Source organism: Lepidochelys kempii, chromosome 19 (assembly GCF_965140265.1).
Source record: "Lepidochelys kempii isolate rLepKem1 chromosome 19, rLepKem1.hap2, whole genome shotgun sequence".
In the NCBI taxonomy this organism is placed as follows: Eukaryota; Metazoa; Chordata; order Testudines; family Cheloniidae; genus Lepidochelys; species Lepidochelys kempii.
This window is the reverse complement of record NC_133274.1, coordinates 11,357,491-11,370,091: the sequence shown is the minus strand read 5'-3', so window position 1 is coordinate 11,370,091 and position 12,601 is coordinate 11,357,491. Positions and strand designations below refer to the sequence as shown.

At 43.3% G+C, this 12,601-nt stretch overlaps 1 protein-coding gene across 11 annotated transcripts in view; it reads right to left on the bottom strand.

Annotated features, from left to right (window-relative positions):
* The window catches only part of PHACTR4 (phosphatase and actin regulator 4), a 99,853-nt gene that overhangs the window by 23,793 nt on the left and 63,459 nt on the right, over window positions 1-12,601 (bottom strand). The window contains exon 1 of one of the 11 annotated variants that reach the window (XM_073317313.1): window positions 10,323-10,634. The exons of the other annotated variants lie outside the window; for them this stretch is intronic. Within the exon in view, the coding sequence (XP_073173414.1) occupies window positions 10,323-10,368 (46 nt within the window). The 5' untranslated portion in view covers window positions 10,369-10,634. Of the gene's footprint in view, window positions 1-10,322; window positions 10,635-12,601 lie in introns of those variants that run through there. 11 annotated transcript variants of the gene reach the window in all.

The following is a 12,601-nucleotide window of genomic DNA, read 5'->3' as shown; positions in this document are numbered from 1 at the left end:
TATAGCTCACGAAAGCTTATGCTCAAATTGGTTAGTCTCTAAGGTGCCACAAGTCCTCCTTTTCTTTTTACTTAATACACTGTAGCGTAGACCTACCTATGCCGACAGGAGGGGTTCTCCCATCAGCCTACAGAATCCACCTCCCCAAGAGGCAGTAGGAAGGACGAGGGAAGATTTCTTCTGTCAACATGGCACTGGCTCCATGGGGATTTAGATCGGCTTAACTACACTGCTCAGTGCTGCAGATTTTTCACCCCTCTGTGCAACGTAGTTATGCAGACCTAATGTACTAGTGTAGACCAGGAAGGCTTTTTGTAATACTAGAATAAACCACATACCCTAATACACTGGGGACTCTATTGTGTATGCACTGGGCTATAAATCACACTTGTGGGCCTTATTTTTCTGAGCAATTGTAAATAAAAACACTTTTTGGAGTTTGATGCAAACTTTTTGGATTCATGAAGTCCTTGAGCTATACAGTCTCAAACTAGGCTACACGATATGTCTCCAGAAAAGGCAGCACCACTGACCCACGACGACAACTCACTCATCTGCTATTCACATACAGGAAGCTCAAACCAAGAAGCCCATAACCCAGGTTATAGGGTTTTGGAGAGAGCCAACTTCTAAGTCCAGCACACCCCAAATAGAGTATCATACATTTAATCATAACATTTATGTAACCAGTCAGAAGACGTAATACCAGATGTCAGAACTTGATAGGTTTTAACAACATGTGGGAGATCAAATTTGCAGAAAAAGAGAAAAAAATAGGAAAGGCCTACGTGTTGTATTTCACTAGGGTTTCATTGACAGACACTTGGATCTTCATGCCATGACATTGTTCATCAGGTATGTCTGCACTGCAGCCGCGGTGTGTGATTTACAGTCCATGTACACGTTCATGTACAGTTCATGTAGACTTGTGCTAGCTTTAATGTAGCTAGCTCACTAAATAGCAGTGATGACATGGCAGCAAGGACTGCATAAGCTTACATGTCCCCCTGGGTCCACACTTTCTTGTGTGACCTGTGGCACTGCATGCCCACGGCTATTTTTAGTGAGCTAATTAGATTAAAGCTAGCACAGGTATGTGTACATGGACTGCAAATCACTCCCACCTCCACACATCCACCTGCAGTGTAGACATACTCACAGAAAAAGATTAGGTATGCAGGAGCAACAGTCCGAATCTTTTGCTCCCCAGGCAGCTACAGGCAAAGAATGCTGTGTATGCCACTCAGTAGTTACTATGTGATGCAATATTGCTCATAAAGAGCAGCACTGATGGGCCCCTGGTAACTACTTCTTGGGTGAAGAAGTGACAGCATGCAAAATCAGGCCTCCCCAATGAGAGAAGGGAAAAACAGAAGGCGTTTTAATAACCTAGAGGGAACCGGAATAGTATTCCAGTGAGTCCAACAGGGACATGCAGGATTCTATGTAAAGACAGGATGCTCTTTAATGGCTTCTAATAGTGGGGTCATGGGATAAATGATCAGAAACCAAACGGACAAAAATAGTCTGATGTGAAATGACAGAACAGGAGGAGTTTTGCATAGAAGTCAATTTCATGTAGTGGCAGCAATAGGAAAGGGAGGAAAGGGAATCAACCAACATAAAGGCATTTTCCAACATTTCATTGCCTGAACTAGTTGGAACATATTTTAGAACCTGACATCCTAGGCCCAAACTTGGGTCAATTTGATTTTACCTATAAGGCATGTTTCTTCCGGCTCTATAAAGATTTCTTTCTCCTGACTCACTGGAGGCCAGCTTCGATGCGGTCAGGATCTACCTTCTCAGTTAGAAAAGTTTGATTCACTCAGCCTCAGTGAAGAGCTGAGGCCATAGCCACAGCTAGGAACCATTTCAGAAAGGAAGGCAAGTTCAAAACTTGATTCAGTTAACAGACTAGGGTAGTCCCACACCCACACTGATGAATTACTGCAAGTATGTAAACAGACTAGGGTAGTCCCACACCTGCAAGCACAAAAGATACCTCTTAGTTTAATTCATGTTCACCTGGGTTAGTCACAGGAAAATCAGACTGGACTTTCAAACTTAACACCAAAGATAGATTTCCTAGATGTTTCAAGGCAGTTTCTTCAGAGAATGAAGCATTAGTCCTGGAGTTATGAGTGTAGTTTTAAAGAGCTGCATTCACTTTGCTCAGCAGAGCATTCTGAAAGTTCACAGGGCAAGCAGAAATTCTTGCCAGGAACAAACTGTGAGTTGAATTTGGAACTGAAGTGCCATGAAGGCATTTGAGCCTAGGGTTGGTGACCATCACTATACTGAAGGTGCAACACCAACATTACGGAAGACCCATGTCAAACTCATTTCAAATACATCTCCAGTCAGGACCGGTATAAGAAATGTAAGCTCGAGCGCTTTCTGCCACCTGAGGTTTCAGAGTGCTGCACTAAGCAAAATGGGCTCAGTTTTCTTTTAATAAGCTAACTGTCAGGTTCACAGATTAATGAACTGAGACCACAGCTCAACAAGCTGCAATTTCTCCACTTCCAATTAGGAGGAGGACCATATCTGCTCTCCTTCTACAGCCACCACTGAGGGGATCAGAGGGAGGGTATAACGAAGCAAGCAGATATCCAAACAGGTTTAAGCACGGAGGTAGAATTTATCCACTATTTAATTCTCTCACATCATTCAGTTCTGGCTATCACAAATACCTTAAGTTAAACTCTACACTATTTCGCCCATCAGTATCAGCTCATTGCATTGTACTGAGCAATCTCTCACTGAGAATTCCTGTCTGTCAGGAGATTATTTGTGTCATGAGAGCAGCTCCCTTCCTCCTTTGTCTGAAACATGACTCATCGTACAGGCTCAAAGTTAGATTGCAAGCATCACAGGGAAATGATCACTTACACTTGGGTTTGTAAAGTGCCATGTTCCCCAATAGTGCTAATTATTGACTGTGAAAGGAAGAGCATGTGCACACAGCCATTTAAAACAGCCGTCTTATGATGCCATTATAAGCTATATTCACTTTGCACTCTTAATTACAGGGTGGATCAGCTGCTGCAGACATGCTTTAGAGTGACATGTATTTCAAGTAGTCTCATTACTCAGCGACTGTTCTGATCAGTGGGTAATCCCCTGGAAGACCAAGGAAAGACACTGGACTCATGTGAGCATTCAGTTTCAGCACATTTCCATCGGGACCAGTGAACATATTTCTGAAAATGGCACACAAGGGGAGTAGATGTTGGCACCCACTGAGTCTTCCACCACAGGTGTCTAGAAAAGGTGGTTTCTCTCACTGCCTCTCCTTATTCTGCTGCATAATGAAGTGTAGGAGGTCTGTAGGCTGTTTTATATGATGAGATCAAGAGAACACACCCCTCCTTATTTGAGTAATTCAGCTGGGAAACTGTGCTAAAGAACTGCAATTTAGTGCTTTGGGAAAGAGATTGGGGAAAATAGGAAAGAGAAATTAGGGGTGTGAGCTTCTAGCAGCTCCTCCAAAGTTCTCCCTAGAGCACAGTTCTCACCCACCTGTGTGGCAAGCTCAAGTCATCCATAGGGGGGTAGGTGAGAGACTCGGATGCGGATATCCGTGGACCATTTTTGCAGATTGCGGTTCAGATGTGGATACAAATGATGTATCCATGCAGGGCTCTAAGTATCGTCACTAGCCAGTCAAATAAGAACCTCTGACACATGTACACTCATCCACACCCTTCGGAAGAACCTTGTTTAACCAATTTTAATGAAAAGAATAACTGTATAGATCTAGTCTAAAAGGGTTGCAGCACTTTCTATCAAATGCTTCACGACAGGTTAATATGCTTCTGGGTGAGACTGCCTCGTGATGGCAAAGCTGTTCTTTCACACCACAACTCTGAAGAAAGCTTCAACTTCAAACCAGCATGTTCTCCCACCCAAGCGTTAGTGCTTCATCTCCATTAAAAAACTAGCGTCCCATTTCAGTCACACATTTTAGGCAGCTAGCCCTTCAAGTCCACATTCACCATTGTCTAATGCACACCTGTAAAGGTGCTTAGGAGGATCATGTTTTAGCCTAACAGCAATCCCAATGCCCATGTTAAAACGTGAGCCAGTCTTGCCTGATGGGCACAAAGTATATTTTAACCACTTGATAGAATTCTGTTAAGGTCAAAAGCGCTAACGATTTGCTAACATGTTTAACACACACTTTGGTCCCATCATGTTTTATGCAACCACACCCCTCCCGGTGCACTTAAAACTGCACTTGCAAAAGCATCCTAAGCCTTCCTCCCTGCAACACACAAACATTTCCTGCTGAAATTTAGGACATTCCAATCTGAAGCACATTTAAAGAAAAGTAAAGGCACATGAATGAGATTCTCCAAAGTTAAAAGCAATTTTGTCGAGGGCACTTGTGATGCACAGAAGAGATCACACTTCTGTTTGCACTAAAGTCTACAGCTCTTTTATTCTTGACATTTTAAAATTGATCAAACTTTGTTTTCTCCTCCTGCATTAAAGACGAAAATGCCCTTAAGCTGCCTACTGTACTTTTAATTCAACAGAAACCACGTCATCAACAGGAGCCAGCTTCTTATACATTCTCCAAGGCCTAGATTTCCTGACACACTCCAAGCTGATTGCCTCCAGCACAGTCAACTAGTGGCTTAATATTTTCCTGTAGACGTGTCATTGATTCCCAAGAAGTTTGCAGGGCTTGGTGATGGAATTTCTGGGAAAGGTTTTTGCCTCAAGTTACCATGGCGAGTCAGATATCCTGATGGATGAAATCCTGCAACAGAGCAAGGATCTCTGGGTTTCATTAAAAGTAGGCATCATCCCTCAAATGGTGTAATCTGGTCACGTCCATTGCAACACACTTTTGTATTGCACTATGTACCCAACTTTCAAAAAGGAACAGGAGAGTCTTCAGGTAAAAACCTCAATAATAGAATCCTTTATTTTGTTAGCTGACATTCATAGATCCCTCCCATCCCTCTTTAAAATGGCAATGGGTACCCGGATAATCTTTTAGAACACCGGGACTTGATATACAGGATGAAGAGACACCAAAAATCACAAAGCCAAGCTGAGTTAGAAAAGAGCTCTAAGCTACGTAGAGACCTTAGGCTGGCATGGTTTTCAGTGATTTTTTTTTTAAAGCCGGTTTAATTTAGTCCCCACGCAGTCCAAATCCAGTATAGCTACTACAAATAAGTTTAAATCATGTTTTTAACTTGGTTCATCAGTACAGATTGAGTCCATGCCCACATCGACCTTAGAGCTCATTGCCAGTGTACAAGGTTGAAGAACATAAGGAAATCTTCTCAAGGAATTTCATCCCAGATGTGTAGGAGTCACACTATACTATTACATGTTCAGGAGGTTTGATGAAGCTGAGGGAGGTTACAGGTATTTCCAGATTCTACTCCTGTGCTCCTAAAGAAAAATAGAAACTCTTCACAGAAATGCAGAGTCAGAACAGATTGTATACTGTTTTCTCCTACTATATTTTAGATCAGTGGTTCTCAAACTTTTGTACTGGTGACCCCTTTCACACAGCAAGCCTCTGAATGTGATACCCCCCTGCCCTTATCAATTAAAACCACCTTTTAATATATTTAACACTTATAAATGCTGGAGGCAAAGCGGGGTTTGGGGTGGTAGCTGACAGCTAGTGACCCCCCATGTAATAACCTTGTGACCCCCGACCCGCCGTTTGAGAATCCCTGTTTTAGATTAAATATAGATGACATGTTCCTTCCCCCACCCATTCTGCAGAGTAGTGTGTGAAAGAGGAACAACGTAGGTGTCTCAGACACCTCCTGTCTGAGGGAGGCTCTACCACCTCATCTTTCCTCCTGCTGAAATGTTAATGCTATGCGTATTTTCTTACGACACCAGTGTTAGAGGGGAACTTGGTGAGCACACACACTCAGGATGATCACACAGAGTGACAGGGTGGATGATGCACCAGCGATGGGAGTCATAAGAACCACTGGGGTCGATGGAATGTGTTAGAATCTTGCTTTTGTTAAGAAATAACAGTTCTTCTCCCACCTCAAACCCAAGATTTTATTTCGCAACACTGATGGTTTGTTGTGAGCTGGCGTTGCATTTAGCCTTTCATGAATTTGTTGTTGGCCTGTACCACTTCATCCTAAAGGATTACCATTCACATGAAAGTGGTTCAATTTCTTTTTATTTATGGGAGTTATTGCAAGCAATCTACCAATCACCAGATAAGTTTCTGCTCTTAGAGAACTCCCCCGGTCAATTCTATAGATTAGTCCTTTATTTATGAGCCTCAGAGCTTGTCTACATGCAGAGATGCAGAAATTCAATTTAAGGTGGTATTTTAAACCTACTCAAAAGGCTGTGTGGATACGTAGGTGGCAAATGAGTTTTTTGTCTGGGGAGGCCACTCCCAGGAGTGCCGGAAACTCCCTAGAATAGTGGGGCCACCAGTGACCAGATGGTGGCCCCTCCCCTGCTCTGGCCCTCCCCTGCCCCACCCCAAGGCCCTGCCCCCTCTCAGGCTCTTCCCTGAGGCCCCGCCCTCACTCCACCTCCTTCTGCTCCGCCTCTTCCCAAGGCCCTGCTGCTCATTCCTCTCCACCCATCGCTCGCCCTTCTGGCAGGAAAAAAATGATGTGGCCATAGCCAGGGGTGCCGGAACAGGGGAGGCCAGGGGGCCTTGGCCCCATCACTTTTAAAAGTGGGAGGGCTATGCCCTCCCACCTTTATTCCTGCCTTAAGGGTGAGCAACAGGGGGAAGGGGCGGAGAGAAGAAGCAGAGGGGTGGGCCTCGGGAGGAAGAGGCAGAGCAGGGGCAGGGCCTCGCTGCAGAACAGGGGCTGGACCACAGAAGGAGGTTGGCATGCGGGCAGGGCCTCGGAAGAGAGGGGAGGGCTAGGGGCTCGGTCCAGGTGCTGGTGCCCCTCCCCCCACACTTCTAGGGAGCTTCCGGCACTCCTGCTCCCAGGGTACAAAGGCGTCAGGCCGGCACACCTCCAAAAGGGAGGCGACCTGCATCCAGCATTTGCTCCCTGCACGGCCAGCCTTCTTTATTTTGGGGAATCTTAGCCTCCCCAAGCCTCTTATATGTGTTGCCCATGTATGGATACTTATTTCAGGTTAAACCAGGTATATTTCAGTTTATACTAAGTAGAACATATTAATCTACAAATCAAAATAAGTGTCTACATGAAGATTTGCACTGCTTTAACTAAGCCAGTGCAAGTTTATATGTAAAGAAGGCCTAATTTTATGGCATTTTGATCTTGTTCATGTCACATTCCTTTAAAGAAACCAATGCACCTTGCCCTTAATTATCCCGGATGTGGCTCCAGCACTATGGTCAGAGCCCTTAACCTCATAGGCTCTAATTTGTTTATATGGGACTAGAAAGACTTTTTAAAAAAAGCCTTAAATTTGAGGGACATATGTATTCATGCTGTAAGCTAAGGCCTTTGTCTGTCATCTTAATAAAAGTGTTTGAAAACTGGCTACAGCACTTATGCAGTAACTTCATTACAACCATCAAAGATATGCATAGTTCTACTGGAAAACTGAATAGCCCCACATATTGACAGAATATTAAGTACATTTGTTCCAGGAGTGGGAAGCTTTTTGAGTCTATCAAGAGGTCTTCTGCACCTTTGAAATCTGCAAGGAAAGTCAAGGTGATGGAGGTAACATCTGGAACATTGGACCAACTTCTGTTAGTGAGAGAGCAGCTTTTGAGCTCTTTTTCAGATCATACAAGGAAAGTCAGTCAGTCGCACCACCCTCTTGGTTAACATCACCCCCAACACACCTGAGCAAGTCAGACTGATGGGATAACCTTCCAGAGATGAACTCCCATGTGACCATAAAGCACAGCCACCAGATTGGTCTGAAGTTGCACACTTTAGGACCGGTTATAAACGTTTCCATTATGCAGGAAAAAGAAATGACAAAGGAAAAAAATACATTCTGATAGCATTTTAGCCCATTCCCTATATCCACACTCCAGAAAGTCAGGCCACAAAACATCTCCGCCTTTTACAGGGGGGAAAAAAACAAAAAACCCTTAGAAGAGAGGTCCCTATTTATCATCCCTCAATGACTCCAGAGTGAGGCCAGGTATACACTTGGAAGGTTATAGTGGCTTACTACACTGGCAGAGCACTCCTAGTGTGAATGCCTTTTATACAGGCAAAACTGCTTCTCTGGTATCTGCTCCCACCCCCTCACTCCCCAAGAAAAATAAGCTATGCCGGCAAAACTGCTGGTATAACTCCATCTCCTCTAGGGGCTTTTGCTGGTACAGTGGTGTCAGTCAGGGTCAGGATTACACTTCTTCATGCCCCAGACCAACACAGCCATTCCAGCAAAAGTTCATCGTGTAGAACAGACCGAAGACCACTTAGTTTATAAGTGAAAATATGCCAGCCTTGCAAAGTCACCCTGGAATCTAGGAGTCCTGTCTAGCATAGCGCCATCACTTAGTGATTTTGCAGCTAGGTCTTGAGTTAACAGTTCTGTTAACTCTTAACTGTTAATATCAGCCACTGATGTACAAGCCAGAGTAAAACCTATCTCCCTCTGCCCTAGATGCGGTGTCTCTGAAAGTAGCAAAACTAAGTCCTTCAGAAAAGTAAGCAGATATGACTCAAAAAAAATTAGAAGCCATCTGTTTGGTGTTTCTACCTTCCTATTAAATTAAAACTATATAAAAATTTGAAGGGGGGGAGAGAGAGAGAGAGTGTGTTTCTCTATATTTATAGCTATAAATATATCTGAGATGGAGGGAGATGTCTTGACCTTAAAAGCAACAATAGACTCCGGTCACAACACATACTGCACTTCCCCAACCTCTTCCACCGTAATGGGGCAAAGTAAGGACAGTGTGAGCCTTTAACTTCCCTGGCTTTTGTATATCTCTGTCCAATATCATCTTAACAGGATTTTTATGAACATCTTGTCTGTGTCAATACAAGAGAGCCCGCGAAAGCTGTCCCTTAAAATCTCAGGATCTATTCAATGGGTTGGTACCTTTACTCAAGTTGTGCAATAAGAGGAATCTATAGATGGCACATAATCAGGTGGATAAGACAAATTCTGAGGGCAGGGGATGACAGTGTCATCCTCCCTTCTCACTAAAAAGTACAGAAATCTCTGGCGCCCGGTTGAGGGGGCAGCCCAGGCAAAACCAAATAGATCTGCCTTCCAACACCTCATAAATCCAAGGGGAAGGCACTATTAATCTCCACTGACAGCAGAGAAGACTGAAGTTTTCCTCCCCCCCCACACACCACTTATTTTTAGCAGCTCTTGAACAAGTCCAGTAAGAAGGAAAAAACCACTATCTTAACCTAAAGCTAATTATTCCCCTAAAAAGCACCAGAAAAGTTCAAAGTTATAAGGCTGAGAAACTGATTTAATGGAAAGGGAATGAATAATTTACACTTATATAAATGCTTTCCACCTCCAAATATCAAAGTGCTTTTTGTGAAATGTGGAAAATGCATTCACCCTATCTCACACTCAGGAAAATAAAGGCACAGACAGCTGAAATGACTTGTTCTAGGTCACACAGCACTCTCCCAGAGCCAGGAATCGAACCCAAAACAGGCTCCCAATGCCATGCTAAATTCATTAGTCTACAGCAAAGTTATCAAATTCTGCTTTCAAAATCTAAAGTACTGGGCTGGCACTTGTACTATGGATATCTAGCAATTAATCACATCAGGACTCTTCCACTCCATGTAGTCGGAGCATCAGTACCCCAGAATTCAAGACCACAGACGTCCCTCTGTAGAAAGCAGGGAAGAAATGGCAGAGATAGAATCAAGTAGAAAGAAGACTGCCAAGCCCATTTTTCAAAATATTAAAGGTGCCCCCAAAAGCTCAGTGATGCCATGCAAAACGGTCAACTTGTGTATCAGTTCCATACTGCGGCTGTATAAAATGTTTAATTGCAATCAAATGTGGGGAATTTTACTGGGCTCTGTAAACCAGCGTCCCTGAACCTGACAGGCAGCAGCAAGCAAAGATCAGAGAAAGTTCTTTAACTAATGTAGCACAGAACCTGACTACAGGTATCAGCAAGGATAGTAAATAAGTTGCATAGTAAATAAGTTTAAACACAGCAAAGAGAGAAAGGAGAAACCAGAGAGACACAAAGTAATTCCCCTCTAGTTACTCTTCTCAGAGTCAGACATTTCCAAGTCTAATGTGATCTATGCAAATTACACAATCCTAGCATTCCATTTCTATGTACTTCCCAGCTTCACCTGCAATCCCTGCCTCGGCCCCAGCCAGAGATTATTAGACTTCTCCTGCCCTCCATTACTTACCGAATGCAGCTGGATGTACTGGTCTCGAGAACAGTGTCTGCCCCATGCTTAGATTCTTTTCAAAGCAGCTCTCTGAAGGCGGCACAGGGGTCGGGGGGACCACACACCACTACCCTGGGAGAGTCTGTTAGCCTTTTTTGAAAGGGAGAAATCCACACTGGAGGGTGGGGGAAAATCCAGGGCCTTGCGACCAGGAGACTGCCAGAACTCAGGAAATGGCCCGGGTGTCAGCCAAGCTACCGCAGCTCCTGTTCTTCCTGTATCCCAGGCCCCGGCACTTGTGATTCTCATAAATAAGCGTCCATGCCAGCTCCCTTCAAGCAGGAATGCCTGTCATTCCAGAGTGCACACTAGTCAGGGCTGAAGCTCAGGCAGGGGAGGAGACTACCAACCACACTCTAGCCGCTTAGCTGCATAGTCCAAACAATCAACACCCTTTGCTCCTTACGTCAAGTTTAGCAGGAACACACCAAGAGGCTGAGAAACAGGAAGGAGGAGAGGGAGATTTTACCTGAGAACAGTTTGCAAACTGTATTTTCAGCTATTTCACTTCCCAGTCAAAATCAACTAGATACTACAGTATACCTGGGCCTAAAAAAAATGAACCAAAATAAGCTGTTTGGCTCCATCAAGTCAGTCCCTTTTGCTAAAACAATACAGACAGAACTGATATTTGTACAAAAGCCTGGGATGTGATAAAATTAAAGGAGCATCAGAAGGTTAAGACCATATTTTTTTTTAAAAAAACCTATACATTTGTGTAACAAACATCCAGAACTAATTAATTGTAAAAAGCTGAGTTTTCTTTTCATTACTTATGCTGTTCGGTTACTTTTTGTAACTTCTGTTTGGGCGGAAAAACAAAATGACTCTCTATTCTGGTTCTCATGCACTAGAATGATGCTGTGATGATGTTGCAAACACTGCAAGGGGATATTTGCATTGCAAGAAAACAATATTTCATTTGGAGCTTAAATACATGTATATTGTAATAAATATAATGGGGTTTTTTGTTTTGTTTTTTAAACCAAAACCTAAATGTGGGGCCTGCCTGATGTGACAGGGCCCCTTGAAAGGAATCAGCTATCACCCATAATAGGAGAGTTAGAAGAATCTCCACATTTAGATTTTCTTTGCTGAAAAAGCTATGATTAATAGAAATGGAAACAATTTTTGTAAAACCCACAAAAATTCCCACATTGCAGCATCACAATAGTGAGTGGAAAGCAAAAAATTAAAACGACCTGCAATGCTCTGCGGTCAAAGGGAGCAAAATCCTGAAGCCAAGCAGTAGAGAATGCTATAAAAAATTCTGTTTTAATAATCCAAAATGACATCTGTAACATAGGTAAGGGAGCATTTTAAACACTTAATCAGACAGTGTCTCTAACATAAAATCTGCTGCAGCATCGTCTTGCAATGTAGCAATCTGCTCCAAACCCAGCTCTCTAGTCTTGCTCTAACCACCACTAAAGTCCACTATGGACAGCCCACGGCATCACAGCTCTTCTATTTCACGGAACAGAAGTCACCCTCCATAGTGCTCTGCTTGACAAAATTATCACAATTCCCAATACACTGACTGGTCACGGGCAGCCAATTCGGGTGGCCAAAGGACGTAGCCATTTTCCAAATGAGGTCTCAGTCCCTCAAACCAGTATCTAGGTATGTAATGGATATTACAGATCAAATTAGTGCATTAGATAAGAGCAGCAGGTGTTTGCTCTGCTACCCTTGAGGGTATATTGAGCCAGTGTACTATACAATGACTGGCTGGCATATATATATCTTGGGACATGCTTTATAATAAAAACTCACCAAGTTAGTTATATTAATGCATATGGGTAGCATCTCTGGTGCCTATTCTGACAAGTTACCTGTGAAATCATGTGACCTGCAGATTCACTCCTCCACCTTTAAGCACAGCTGTAAAACATGCACAAAGCAAAGTGCTCACCCTCTGCTCTACCTGTAGATGTAACGTGCTTTGCATTAAACTGTCCCTTCTGAACAAATGGATCTTGTTTCCATGGACAGTTTCAAGGCAGCAACAAGATCAAATGGAGTAATAGATTTGCAGACAAACGTCTAATGTCCCCACACACAGAACTGCTTTACAATCTTGAAAGCACTGTTCTTATCTTCACCCCCCACAATGCATCTTCATACTCCAATTAAATGTATCATGATTATTCTCGCTGCTGAGTCAGACAGGATCAGAAGTACTGTTTCTTTACAGAACTTTGAATCCATATTATAAGCAATTAAAGTCCTCTGAA